Source organism: Staurois parvus, unplaced genomic scaffold, assembly GCF_062004578.1.
Source record: "Staurois parvus isolate SC_StPar_1 unplaced genomic scaffold, SC_StPar_1.0 ptg000498l, whole genome shotgun sequence".
NCBI lineage: Eukaryota > Metazoa > Chordata > Amphibia > Anura > Ranidae > Staurois > Staurois parvus.
The window spans coordinates 2,266,261-2,279,452 of record NW_028318294.1 but is presented as its reverse complement, the minus strand read 5'-3'; the positions used below and the strand labels follow the sequence as shown (position 1 = coordinate 2,279,452).

Below are 13,192 nucleotides of genomic sequence, written 5' to 3'. Positions count from 1 at the left end.
GATTGACCCTTCAGTACATGAAGAAATCTGTAAAGAGATCTCAAAGTGTGTGATGAAGACCAACCGCCCACATATGAAGAGGTCAATGCATGCTTATCTCCATTAAGGAGGAAACTTCACTCTTAGACCTTCCATGGTACCCAGTCCCCAGGCATCATAGACACTCTCTCTCCCAATCCGCTGAAAAAGTAGAGAAAAAGAGGCTCCAAATAGTTTGATGATATAGGTACTTAGATTGTACCTTAGATTGTGCGCCCCTTGAGGGTTAGGGACTGATGTGACTGTACAATATATATGTAAAGTGCTGCGTAAATTGACGGCGCTATATAAGTACCTGAAATAAATAAATAATAAATAATAGATATAATTTATTAAAAGATAAGCAAACCAGATAAAACAAGCCAGCTACAACTTATAGTGGATGCTGTCTTAAGCTTCCTGACGCATGTGACATCAGTCCACTAGCTCTGGCCAACGCATTTCATCTTATGTTATGTCCTCAGGTGCGTTTGATGAGTTTCATCCTATGGGACGACCTCAAGTGTGTATTGACCTTTGCATTAGTGGAATCCTATTGTCTGGTGAATATATATTTGATGACAAGCGGAGTATATTTATGGGTTGAGCCTTTTCAAATAACAGCTGTGGATTCGGTGCTTTACAAGAAGGAATCATGGAAACATCTGCGAGCACACCCCACCAGAGAAAAGCTTTTATTGACTCTTAAACCCATAAAGCTAGGAGTCCAACTCATCTGGTGAGTGAGGAGTGCATAGGGGTAGGGGACACAGACCACAACTGATTGGCATCGTTTTGGTCACAGGACACTGTTATTGGGAGATATAAGCACGCGGCATGTGGACTTCAGATTTATATTGGAATGTGATATGTTTTCAGTTATTAGTATTTTTAAGTGCATATCACTTTGAGCAGCAGCATTTCTTTGCACAGTATTTTTGTTTATATATTAGATTTTTTTGCACAGTATTTTTGTGGGTACAATAATGCAGGTTATTTATTGTTTAACAAAATGTAGCATGTCTGCATTTTATTGCAGCACGCTTTAGCCATGCCGCTAAGCTGCATTGCAGTGTGAATGGGACACATAGGAAACAATTGTTTCCTGTGTGTCCTACATTGACAGTTTGTCACCGTATGCAGTGCAAATTGGCCCTAAGTCCTCATGCACACTGGACATTTTTAGAGCGGCTGTTTTTGACTTTTGATGTTTTTTTCTACAGCTAGTGAACCCCCCATCATGTTATCCTATGTGTCCATGCACACATAGACTGTAATCAACGTTTTTTTGGCTGGAAAAAAAACCCAGGAGTAGTGTGTTTCTCGAGGAGTTTTTTAGCTGTAAAAACGCTCTAATGCTGAAAAACACAGTGAAATGCTGCAAACCATCGTTTTTGGACTATTTTAACCAAAAAAAATGTTTTTTTCTTGGTTAAAAAAAATGCTAGCAAACGTAGCAAAACGCCAATGCAAAAACACTAAAAAAAGCTGAAAAACTCACATTTGTAACGTGACTTTACACAGCTAACGTTACCAGCGTTGTCAAAACGTCCCGTGTGCATGAGGGCTTAATGAAAATGAGACGTTATATCTAATGAAAAAATATTTCCAACATGTCCCTTCAGAAAGTTTTGTCTGAACAGTCCATATCAGCTCTCAAAAGCAGTATACTAATGAATTGAAAACTGAATCAGTTCCAAATATGGATATTTTCATTTTTACTAGGCTTCACTTGGTCAAGATTTTCTACAATAATGTCATTCATAGTGGATAAAGAATCTCATGAAAGTCCTGTGGGATTTTAAGTGATAACTTTAGAGAGCAAGATATTCATCTTACATATAGAAAATAAAGGCTAAACTGAGCATAGCTGTAAGTTTGTTTCTTCTTTCCTTAAAGAGTAACTCCACTTTTGTTGCGAAAAAAAAAAACATTTCCCTCTGTGTGATCTATGTATATTGCCGGGAATTTAACCAACTATGCTGCAGATTTCCTACCTTTTGCTATTCTGAAGAAATAGCTGTTTGTTTGCCTGTGTGCATGTGTAGAGTGAATCTAATGGGATGGTTTTATATTTATCAATTAGCTGCTGCAGCTGCAAGTTGCTAATAAGGAAATTGGCAGGGTCTGCATCCCTTTTAGACGTGATTTCCCTTTCATAGTATCTCACCAAAAATGTCATTTTTATTGCAGGGCATGCCAAAAATCTATCTTGTAGCTAATTGCAGACTTTTGGAAAAATCAGTGAGCCAATCACACAAGCAGGAGATTACATTTTCAGGGGGCGTGTACCATCTGTGTACAGAATGCCTCCAGGTAACTATATTGCATTGCATTTTACAGAAAACTTTAGCACTGCAGATTGAAAAGAAAATTTTTAATAATCAATTACAATATAACTTGAGTCACAATTATATAGGCAATATTTTTTATATTTTTCAATTTTCTTTTTTTTGCCACGAAAGGAGAGTTAGCCTTTAATTTTCAGACTTACGCAACCCATTGAATTACATTTCAGGTCAGCATTTTGTCGTAACATGGCTCATGCTTTTGCTGTCATAAAGGGTTAAACTTTACTACTTATTTGTTCGATAACAGGTTCGTCTGCTTAACCCTTCAGGTAGCTGGGTGTGGTCCAATAATTGAGCAACTCACAAAAAGTTTAATAATAAAAAAAAAAGGAATGAAATATGCATTACAGATGATAAACTTGATAAATACAGCATCGTTCCAGTCCATGGGTGTCCTCAACTCCTGATTATAAGAACTTGAAAAGTGATGATATAATTTTTTTTTATCAATTAAATAAATGTGTTAGTAAATGGCTGCTTAAATTGTTTAGTTCTCCCTTAATCTTGCCTACCTTTTGATTCTAATGGCTTTTATGCAGGTCAATTATGGCTTTTATTGTTGTATGTTAAATTATGGTAATCTTTGTATATTTATTTTGTGGGATTTGTAGCCTATGAATCACTGGTGAATATGTTGATACTGTATAAATGTGAAGTAATAATGGTAATGTGTAAACTCCGCACACACGGAATGCCATATGTCTGTGAAGATTTCATTGGCACAGTAGCTAAACATAGCAAGGATGCTGAGAAATGCATAATTTCTACTTTGCACAATGTGTACTTTGATATTAGGGCAGAATAGGTAAGAAGGTAGAAATTTACAAAACTCATTTATTTAAAATATTTACATTGGTCTCTTCTTCATGCTGAATTTTTCTCTGTGCCCATATGTGTAACAATGGCTTGGACATTAGATCATGGGCTTCTTCAGGGCCATTGTACAACATATACGGTTTTATTATTTTTTTTAAAGTTCAATGTTTTTAAAAAGATATCCTTTTGGTTCACGCTGTATAGAGCTATACTTTTTGCAAATTGGCAGAATAAATTCTAATAGAAATAGCAATAACTATTCGCGCACAGTACCAAATGTCATCAGTCCAGTGGAATTGAGCTAATGTTTGTCAATGCAACAAATCCTTAATCTGCTGTGGATCAGTTCCTGTAGACCTGAGCTGGTCCTAGCTAGCACACAGAAGAAAAAAGTGGACAGGAGCATGGGATCTGATTAAAAAGCTGTGTGTCTAAAACAACAGCAAAGTCACATTTAGGTACAGTGGGGATCGAAAGTTTGGGCACCCCAGCTAAAAATTTGTATTAATGTGCATAAAGAAGCCAAGGAAAGATGGAAAAATCTCCAAAAGGCATCAAATTACAGATTAGACATTCTTATAATATGTCAACAAAAGTTAGATTTTATTTCCATCATTTACACTTTCAAAATAACAAAAATCAAAAAAATGGCGTCTGCAAAAGTTTGGGCACCCTGCAGAGTTAATATCTTGTACTGCCCCCTTTGGCAAGTATCACAGCTTGTAAACGCTTTTTGTAGCCAGCCAAGAGTCTTTCAATTCTTGTTTGAGGTATCTTTGTCCATTCTTCCTTACAAAAGTCTTCCAGTTCTTTAAGATTTCTGGGCTGTCTGTCACGCACTGCTCTTTTAAGGTCTATCCATAGATTTTCAATTATGTTGAGGTCAGGAAATTGTGAAGGCCATGGCAAAACCTTCAGTTTACGCCTCTTGATGTAATCCACCGTGGATTTCGAGGTGTGTTTAGGATCATTATCCATTTGTGGAAGCCATCCTCTCTTTAACTTCAGCTTTTTAACAGATGGCATCAAGTTACCATCCAAAATTTGCTGAAATTTTATTGAATCCATTTTTCCTTCTACTCGTGAGATGTTCCCTGTGCCACTGGCTGCAACACAACCCAAAAGCATGATTGATTCAACCCCATGTTTATCAGTTGGACAGAGGTTCTTTTCATTAAATTCTGTGCCCCTTCTTCACCAAACGTACCTTTGCTCATTCCGGCAAAAAGTTCAATTTTAACCTCATCGGTCCACAGAACTTGTTTCCAAAATGTATCATGCTTGTCTATATGTTCATTTGCAAAGTTCAAACGATGATTTTTGTGGTGAGGACGTAGAAGAGGTTTTCTTCTGATGACTCTTCCATGAAGACCATATTTGTACAAGTATCTCTTTATAGTGGAATAGTGTACCACAACTCCAGTGTCTGCTAGATCTTTCTGGAGGGATCGTGCAGTCAAACGTGGGTTTTGAATTGTTTTTCTCACAATCCTGCGAGTCAAAGTCCAAGCTGAAATAAAATTGGGTTGGGCTATGAAGGCGATGTATTGTCTCCATGCATACGGGAGGTTTTGATAACGCTGGTAACGTTAGCTGTGTAAAGTCACGTTAAAAATGTAAGTTTTTCAGGGTTTTTTAAGCATTTTTGCATTAGCGTTAGGTCAAAAGAATCCAAAAACGCCTGTTTGGAGCATTTTACCGCGTTTTGCCACGTTTTTAAGCGTTAGAGCATTTTTACAACTAAAAAAACTCTAGAAACCCACTAGTCCTGGGTTTTTTTCCAGCCAAAAATGTTAATTACAGTCCATGTGTGCATGGACACATAGGATAACATGCTGGGGAGTTTACTGGCTGTAGATAAAAACATCAAAAGACAAAAACGGCCGCTGTAAAAACATTCATTGTGCATTAAGGCTTAGACTCATCTGTACCGGTTGGGACCTGCTCAGTGTACAACTCATTCTCCGCTGTTGTGTGCTCTCCTGGTTGGATCGTACATTGGATGGAGGGGGGCAATACGTTTCGTGGGAGTTTCTCTTTGTCAAGCCTTGACAAGACAATGCGACCTGTATTCCAGAGTATAGGGTGCAAGCTTGACCTAATACCAATCCAGGGGGCTAATAAATGTAAAAAGGAAAGGATTGCGGCTAGTCCTGACCAGCCCAGGTGAATAAACAAAAAGGTGGGGCCTTAGCCTTCATGTCTCCACCAAACCACACATCCCGATGCATTTCACCCTACCCACTGAGGCTTAGTCATAGGGTGCCCTATGACTAAGCCTCAGTGAGTGGGGCGAAATGCATCAGTGTGTGTGTGTTTTTTGGAGACATGTAGGCCGAGGCCACCTGGGCTGGTCTGGAGTAGCAGCTATCCTTTTTACATTTATTAGCCCTTGACAATACATTATAGGAACCCTTCCAGATTCTAGAGCACCTAGATCATGTCACCTGATAGCGGGCAATAGCCCACTATTAGCTGATTATGGGTCTCAGGAGAGTACTGTGACCCACCAATGAAGTTTGGCTAAAAAAAGCTTTGGCCATATATCTCTTAAAGTAACATTACAAGACAGTTCCCAAACTGCCACCTGCTGCTGTTTGCAGTTAACTGGCCTTTGGGGCACTATTTCTCCCATGGACACTACTGATGGGACTATATTCCTCCCCCTGATATCTACAATTTGGTACCACATTTCACTCTGAAATCAACAATGGGGCAATATACCCCCCCCCCCCATGGGTCACAAACATTGTTTTTTTTTTTTTACTCACAATGACCACTGAGTCTGGGGCATTATATACACCCACTCATGCTGCGGCCTGTTCTTCCCACACTGGCCATAGTCTGCTACTTCCCTATGTCTTAATGGTGGCAAACTGGCTCTTTAGAACGTTTGACACACGAGCGGCAACAGAACATGTCACGGGACACTGGCCTTGTCCCTTTCTTTAGCCATATATTCTGATCATTTCCTTTGGGTGGATTTTATGATAGTCATGCCTTTTGCATCAACATTTGGATCATGGTGATGTACAAAACAATGTATTCACCATACATCCTGCTTAGTACCACAATCTATTGTTTGAGAAATAGCCTCTATGATTTCTGCATCTCTGTGATATTTGCATCTCAGTTCCTGATTCTACGACTCTATTGTGATTGGGCTGGATTTCCTCTGTGGCTGCCTGTACCAACATACAGTGAGAGTTAATGCTCTCCATAACCGGATGCATTAGTGATATTTTACATTGTATTCAGGTGGTATGCTCCTGCTCCTGGGTGACTCTGACTTTTCTCTCCGCACCATTATGCCTACTATTTAATTTTTTCGGAGGATACTCTGGTCCCAAAATCAATTGGTCCAAATCTGCCTTGCTGCCACTTGATGGTGCAGTTAATTCATTACTTTCCTCCTTTGGGCCGGGCCAAGTTACCTCCTCCTTTTAAATACCTGGGTGTGGTAATCACGCCCACTTTCACTGATTACTGTGCTAACAATACTTTGCATCTATTACTACACTTTCAAGATAAAGTTAACATTTGGAATGGAATGGTTATCCTTGTTTGCAGAACCAACCTCATCAAAATGATATTAATGGCCCAACTACTATATTTCCTACATAATAAACCCATCGTCATGTCTTTGTGGATTTTTCATATTGCTAATTCTATTTTTAGAATGTTGTTATGGAGGGATCAAGCTTGAACAACTGTGGGGCCCCAGAGATAGGGGAGGGGTTGCTGTCGACAACGCCTGGGTGTACTACTTAGCAGCTCAACTGCAGCATATGCGTGGTGATCTGCAGGATAGTTATATCTCATCCTTAGATGCATTTCTTTGATGCACTATTCGAGTTATATTTATATTCTATACCAGTGGTTCCAAACTGTTACCCTTGGACCAGATGTGGTCCTTGGCTTGGCTTTACCCAGCTCTTGGGGCACTATTCCTCCCACTGACAGCATCAATGGGGCACTGTTCTTCCCATTGATACCAATAATGGGGCACTGTTCTTCTCATTGATACCAATAATGGGGCACTGTTCTTCTCATTGATACCAATAATGGGGCACTGTTCTTCCCATTGATACCAATAATGGGGCACTGTTCTTCCCATTGATACTAATAATGGGGCACTGTTCTTCTCATTGATACCAATAATGGTGCACTATTCATTCCATTTAAACCATTGATGGGGCATTGGTTATTTCACTGATGCCACGGCATTTTCTACTCCGTTCAGCCCTGTCTGACGGACAGTAAACTGGCCCTTTGCTTAGAAAGTAGGGAGACCCTTGCACTATACTTTACTTTTTTTGTGTCTTTCATTGGTATTCCTAGTATATGATTGTATAACAATATGAATGGGTCCCCACCTTATAAAATCCTGTATGGTAAATGGAAGTAGAGGAGAGTAGAAGAAGCGTTTCTGGTGATACCTTCTATTGATATACAAGGCGTTGTATCCTATGATTTCTGGTAAGGGTATACTTGCTGATTTAAGTAGAGGTGACACATCACTGGAGTTGTGTTTGGCACAGAGTGAAGCACATCACTGATTTTGCAGTGTTGGTTTATTTTGTTTTTGCACATTTTTTTGCACTAAATATAGAGTGATATGGAATATTATTGAGATAATGCACTATTGTGAGTTTGTTTTTCTTTGAGGCATTTTCCAACCTTTGGGAGCCAGAGGAAAGGCTCAACATCTTTAAAGAATTATCAAGTTGGAGTTTGGACATTGCTGTATTCATTTATAAATTTTGGACTTTAATGACACTGGGTATTAATTTCACTATATTTGCGGAAAAGACTTTATTTACTTCATTTATTTATTTATTTTAATTTAACACTATTTGCTTGTATATTTGTATATTTCGGAGATTTATTTCCTAAAGATTTGTTTGCCACTAAATATAGGGTGGGGATTTTATAAGGTGGGGACCCATTCATATTGTTATATAATTATTTACACTTTCAAGGGTGAAAGTTTCTTTGTGAATATTGGGATAGCTTAGTAGATTTATTGGGTACCGTATTTTACACTTATATATTCCTAGTATATGGTAGAGTTACAACACACTATACATTTACAATACCTACAGCGGTCTAAAATAAGTATTGAACACGGCACCATTGTTCTCAGTAAATATATTTCTAAAGGTGCTATTGACATGAAATTTTCACCACATGTGGGTAAAAACCCATGCAATCCATACATACAAGAAACCAAAACAAATATGTTCAGAAGTTCATTTATGTGAAATAAAATGGAAAGACACAGGGAAAAAGTATTTCACACATGAAGAAATGGAGATGCAAAAAGGTATGGAAAGCCAGGACACCAGCTGACATCTATCAGTAATTAGAAATCAATCCTGCCCCTTGTCAGTGCAAATCAGTATCAGTTGCTTCAGTCTCAATTGATGGCCTATAAAAAGGTGTTTCATTACCAAGGTGTCACACAAGAAACATTTCATGATGGAAAAAGGTAAAGATTTCCCTCAAGACCTTTACAACCTTATTGTAGCAAAACTTACTGATGGCATTGGTTACAGAAGGATTTCTAAACTTCTGAATGTTCCAGTGAGCACTGCTGGGGCCATAATCCATAAGTCGAAAGAACATCATTTCACCATAAACTGGCCGAAACCAGGTGCTCCTCGCAAGATTTCTGATGGAGGAGTGAAAAGAATTATCAGAAGAGTTGTCTGCAAAGGACCACTTGTGGAGAGCTTCAGAAAGACGTGGAATTAGCAGGTACAATTGTTCCAAAGAAAACATTAAGTAATGCACTCAACTGCTATGGTCTGTATGCACGCTCACCATGCAAGACTCCATTGCTGAAGAAAAATCATGCTGAAGCTCGTGTAAAATTTGCTGCACAACATTTAGACAAGCCTGTGAAATACTGGGAGAATATAGTCTGGTCAGATGAGTCCAAAATCGAACTCTTTGGATGCCATAATACCATGTTTGGAGGTTTAAATGGCACTGCACATAACCCCAGAAACACCATACCAACAGTGAGGTTTAGAGGATAGAACAACATGGTGTAAAAATTTGCTGCCATCTACCAGGATGATAAAGATCAAATGAAGGTGGACATTTCAGCAAGACAATGATCCCAAACACAAAGCCAAGGAAACGCAATTGGTTTGAAAGAAAGAAAAAGCTGCTAGAATGGCCCAGCCAATCACTTGACTTGAATCCAATGGAAAATCTATGGAAAGAACTAACAATAAAAGTTCACAGAAGAGGCCCACAGAACCTTCAAGATTTGAAGACTGTTTGTGTGGAAGAATGGGCCGAAATCACACCTGAGCAATGCATGCGACTAGTTTCTGAAAACAGGAGGCGTCTTGAAGCTGTCATTACCTACAAAGGATTTTGTACAAAGTATTAAATAAATTTCAATTAGTGTGTTCAATACTTTTTTCCTGTGTCATTCCATTTTATTACACATAACTGAATTTCTGAACGTTTTTGTTTTGGTTTCTTTGTATGTATGGATTGCATGGGTTGTTACCGACATGTGAAAATTTCATGTCAATTGCACCTTTAGAGATATATGAAAAAATAAAAAAATGTGGACGTGTTCAATACTTACTTTACCCGCTCTATATGAATACATATACACATTTATAGTGTCCACAGTGTTATATTAATTTTTGTTGTGTTGTTTATGTTGTAAATATTGTTATAGTATTTTGAGGGCTCATTTTAGTCCTCTAGAAGAACCATTGAAATGACTTTTTGGTCGTGGGGAACCCCTGCTAAAAATAACTGTATCTACAGCTCATGATACATTCGTGTGATGGTCAGTGGGAAGAATGTTCCTTGCACTTGTGGTCATTGAGAAGAAATATACCATTATAGATAGCTAAAAATATCAGTGGTGACAGCAGGAACCTATCTGAGAGGCGATATTGCTCGTTGCTCAAGGAACCCCTAGCAACCTCTGGAGGAACCCTAGTTGGGAAACCCTGCTCTAGGCCAGTGTTTCTCAACCTTTTTTCAGTCAAGACACCCTTTAAAATTATGGAGAGTCCCGAGGCACCCCATTCTAAAATGTGAAAAACTATTCTAATAGTTTTATATAACACAGCAACGTCCACACACGTAGGACAACCAACATTAGAGGTGATTTATTCTTTCAAAGCAAATATACTTCTGCACACTGGTACTGACTAGTATTCCAATGTTTCTCTTCTCCCTCAGTTTTTCTCCATCACTGAGCTAATGTGACCCCAGCACTGATGGAGAGAGGCAGGGGATGATCAAACTAGGATGCTGTGCAGGCGACTAACAACCTCCTTATCAACTGATTATGTCATTGGCTGTCAGGACGCCTGTGGCTAGAAGGTCGTAATGATGCACTATGAAAACCTGCGGCTTTGTGTAACTGAAAGGCAGGCTTGTTCCACCCGCTGGTTTGTATACAACTTTTGAGCAATTTTTGGACATTTTGCCAAGGCACCCCTGAAGAAACCTGAAGGCACCCTGGGGTGCCTGGGCACCCTGGTTGAGAAAGGCTGCTCTAGAGGATAATTGGCTAATAAAGTATATTTTTCTCTAAATTAATTTGGATTTGTTTTTGTCGAACATATTTCTCTATTGATTATATCTGGGTGAAGCACCCAGAGCTGTGATCTATTTGGTTGATGTTATGAACAAACTATTAAAACATTGTAACTATTAATGTCATCTTACTCCATTCTTTAAAACTATCTGAAGAAACCCAATACTAACTGTCCTGTTCCTTATTAGGTTGAAAGGATTGTTGACAAAAGAAAGAACAAAAAAGGGAAGTGGGAATACCTAATACGATGGAAAGGTTACGGGAGTAGTGAAGACACTTGGGAACCGGAACACCACCTACTACACTGTGAGGAGTTTATTGATGAATTTAATGGACTGCACCTAGGCAGAGACAGGCGAGCCAAAGCCGGCAAGCAGGCAGTGGCTTCAAAGCTCTTACGAGGGTCTTCTGTTGCCAAAATAACTCACAGGTCTCCTGATTCTGGCAGAGGACGGGGGGCCGCACAGAAACGGAGGAGAATACATGCACTTCAAAAGCAGAAGAAGGTATGCACAGCCAAATATACCCCCGGGGACCGACCAACAAAGACTTTAACCTACAGAACTACTCCTAGCGGACTGCAGATAATGCCACTGATCAAACCCCTGGAAAACGGGGACCCTCATACTCACACAGAGGACAAGCACTTTGAAAACGGATCAGAGCAGGGAAAAAATGACCTAGATGATGACAAAGGCACACCAGGTCTACCAAGCGGGCTGGAGGCCTGTGATTCACCCATAGTCAATGGATTAGGTATGTACAATGTGGCTATGTTGGACAATTAGAAGTGTGAGCTGAAACCTGTAAGTTGTAAAGAGGTAGGTAGGTAGGAAGTTTATAAAAGCATTTACAGTACCTTGGAAGGGTGATATGAAGCCTTGCTTACTTTAACTAAACTTCACCTATCATGCCCTTTAAATCAAACCTGCAGGGCAAAGCAGTACATTTGATTTAGTCCCCCACCCCTACCAAGCAGCACATACTCTCCTTTCCTTCACTCCCCAGCTACTGGGATGAAAGTATTGACTATGTACTTCCAAGTAGGGAAAAGAATGTGGCTCATTCATCATGACAATGCTGGACCACCAGCACCGTCACATGGGGAGGGTTCTGAGAATGCAAGTTCTGGGGCTGGAATGCTGATCATCTGTTATGAATACTTTGTCGTTCACCTGAAACATGCATGTAGCAAGTGATTTGTGACTAAAGTGAAAATGTCAAATTGACATACATGTGATTTAGAAAATATTAGGCTATTAGGTCAGCAAGACAGGCAGATAAACAGCATTTATCAAGAAATGCTCAGCAGTGAAAGCCTCCATATTTATCAGTGCAGCATTCCTTTATATACAGGGGTTCAACAAAAAATATAAATACTACATTATTGGCAGGTGTGAAGGTGACAACGTTTCACATTGAAAGTGGAAGTGATGTAACAGTCTTTTGCTTCCGCTGTGTAATGAGACACCTAGCTAACAGGTGGGAAGCCTCACTTCCATCATTCACTGCATGCATTGTAATACAAAGTTGTGTCAGAGCTTCAAAGAGGGCATATTGTAGGTGCCCACGTAGCTGGTGCCTCTGCGACTGAAGTTGCCAATTTATTTGCCGCATCGCAAGGTACAAGGGTCAAAGGTTATGACGGCATATACAGTTTTTCCGGGAAAACGTCTTTTGATAAGCATAAGCGTGGTCAGCATGGTCAACTGACCGAAAGAAACAAAAAGATATTGCGCAGGGCTGTGACCTGGAATAAGAAAACAACTGCTGCAAAAGTGACTGCAGAGCTCAATCTCAGTCTTCACTGAACTTATTCTTCACAGGACTGAGATTGAGCTCTGCAGTCACTTTTGCAGCAGTTGTTTTCTTATTCCAGGTCACAGTCCTGCGCAATGTCGTTTTGTCTCTTTCGGTCAGTTGACCATGTCACCGCACTTCCGCTTATCAGATGTCGTTTTCCCGGAAACTGGACATGCCAGCATAACCTTTTGATACGTACCTCACAACATGACAGAATTGGCAACTTGAGAAACCAGGTAAGCCGGCACCAGCGATTTGCCCTCTTTGAAGCTCATTAAGCTCTGACATGACTCCATATTACTAGCAGCTCACACAGTGGTTGATGAAATGTTACATCACTTTTGCTTTCAATGCAAAACATGTGGTCACTTTCACACCTGCAAATTGTGTGGTGTTTCCATTTTTTATCTAAACCCTGTATATCCTTTAACCACTTCAAGTCTGGACACTTTTACCCCCTTCCTGTCCAGGCCAATTTTCAGCTTTCAGCGCTAAAATTTTTAAAAAAAGTGTTTTTCTTATAAAATGTTGCTAATAAATAATCTTTCTTCATAAATCTTGATTAAAATATATTCAGCTATCTTTTAAGTAAAAAAAAATAACCCAAATTCGTTTATAACCA

General features: G+C 39.4%; 1 protein-coding gene across 1 annotated transcript in view; it reads left to right on the top strand.

Moving 5' to 3' along the window:
- Nucleotides 1-10,556: 10,556 nt before the first annotated feature.
- CDYL2 (chromodomain Y like 2) overlaps nt 10,557-13,192 on the top strand; it is a 65,739-nt gene continuing 63,103 nt past the window's right edge. The window contains exons 1-2 of the mRNA XM_089689775.1: nt 10,557-10,586; nt 10,956-11,472. Of these exons, the coding sequence (XP_089545901.1) occupies nt 10,557-10,586; nt 10,956-11,472 (547 nt within the window). The remainder of the gene's footprint in view (nt 10,587-10,955; nt 11,473-13,192) is intronic.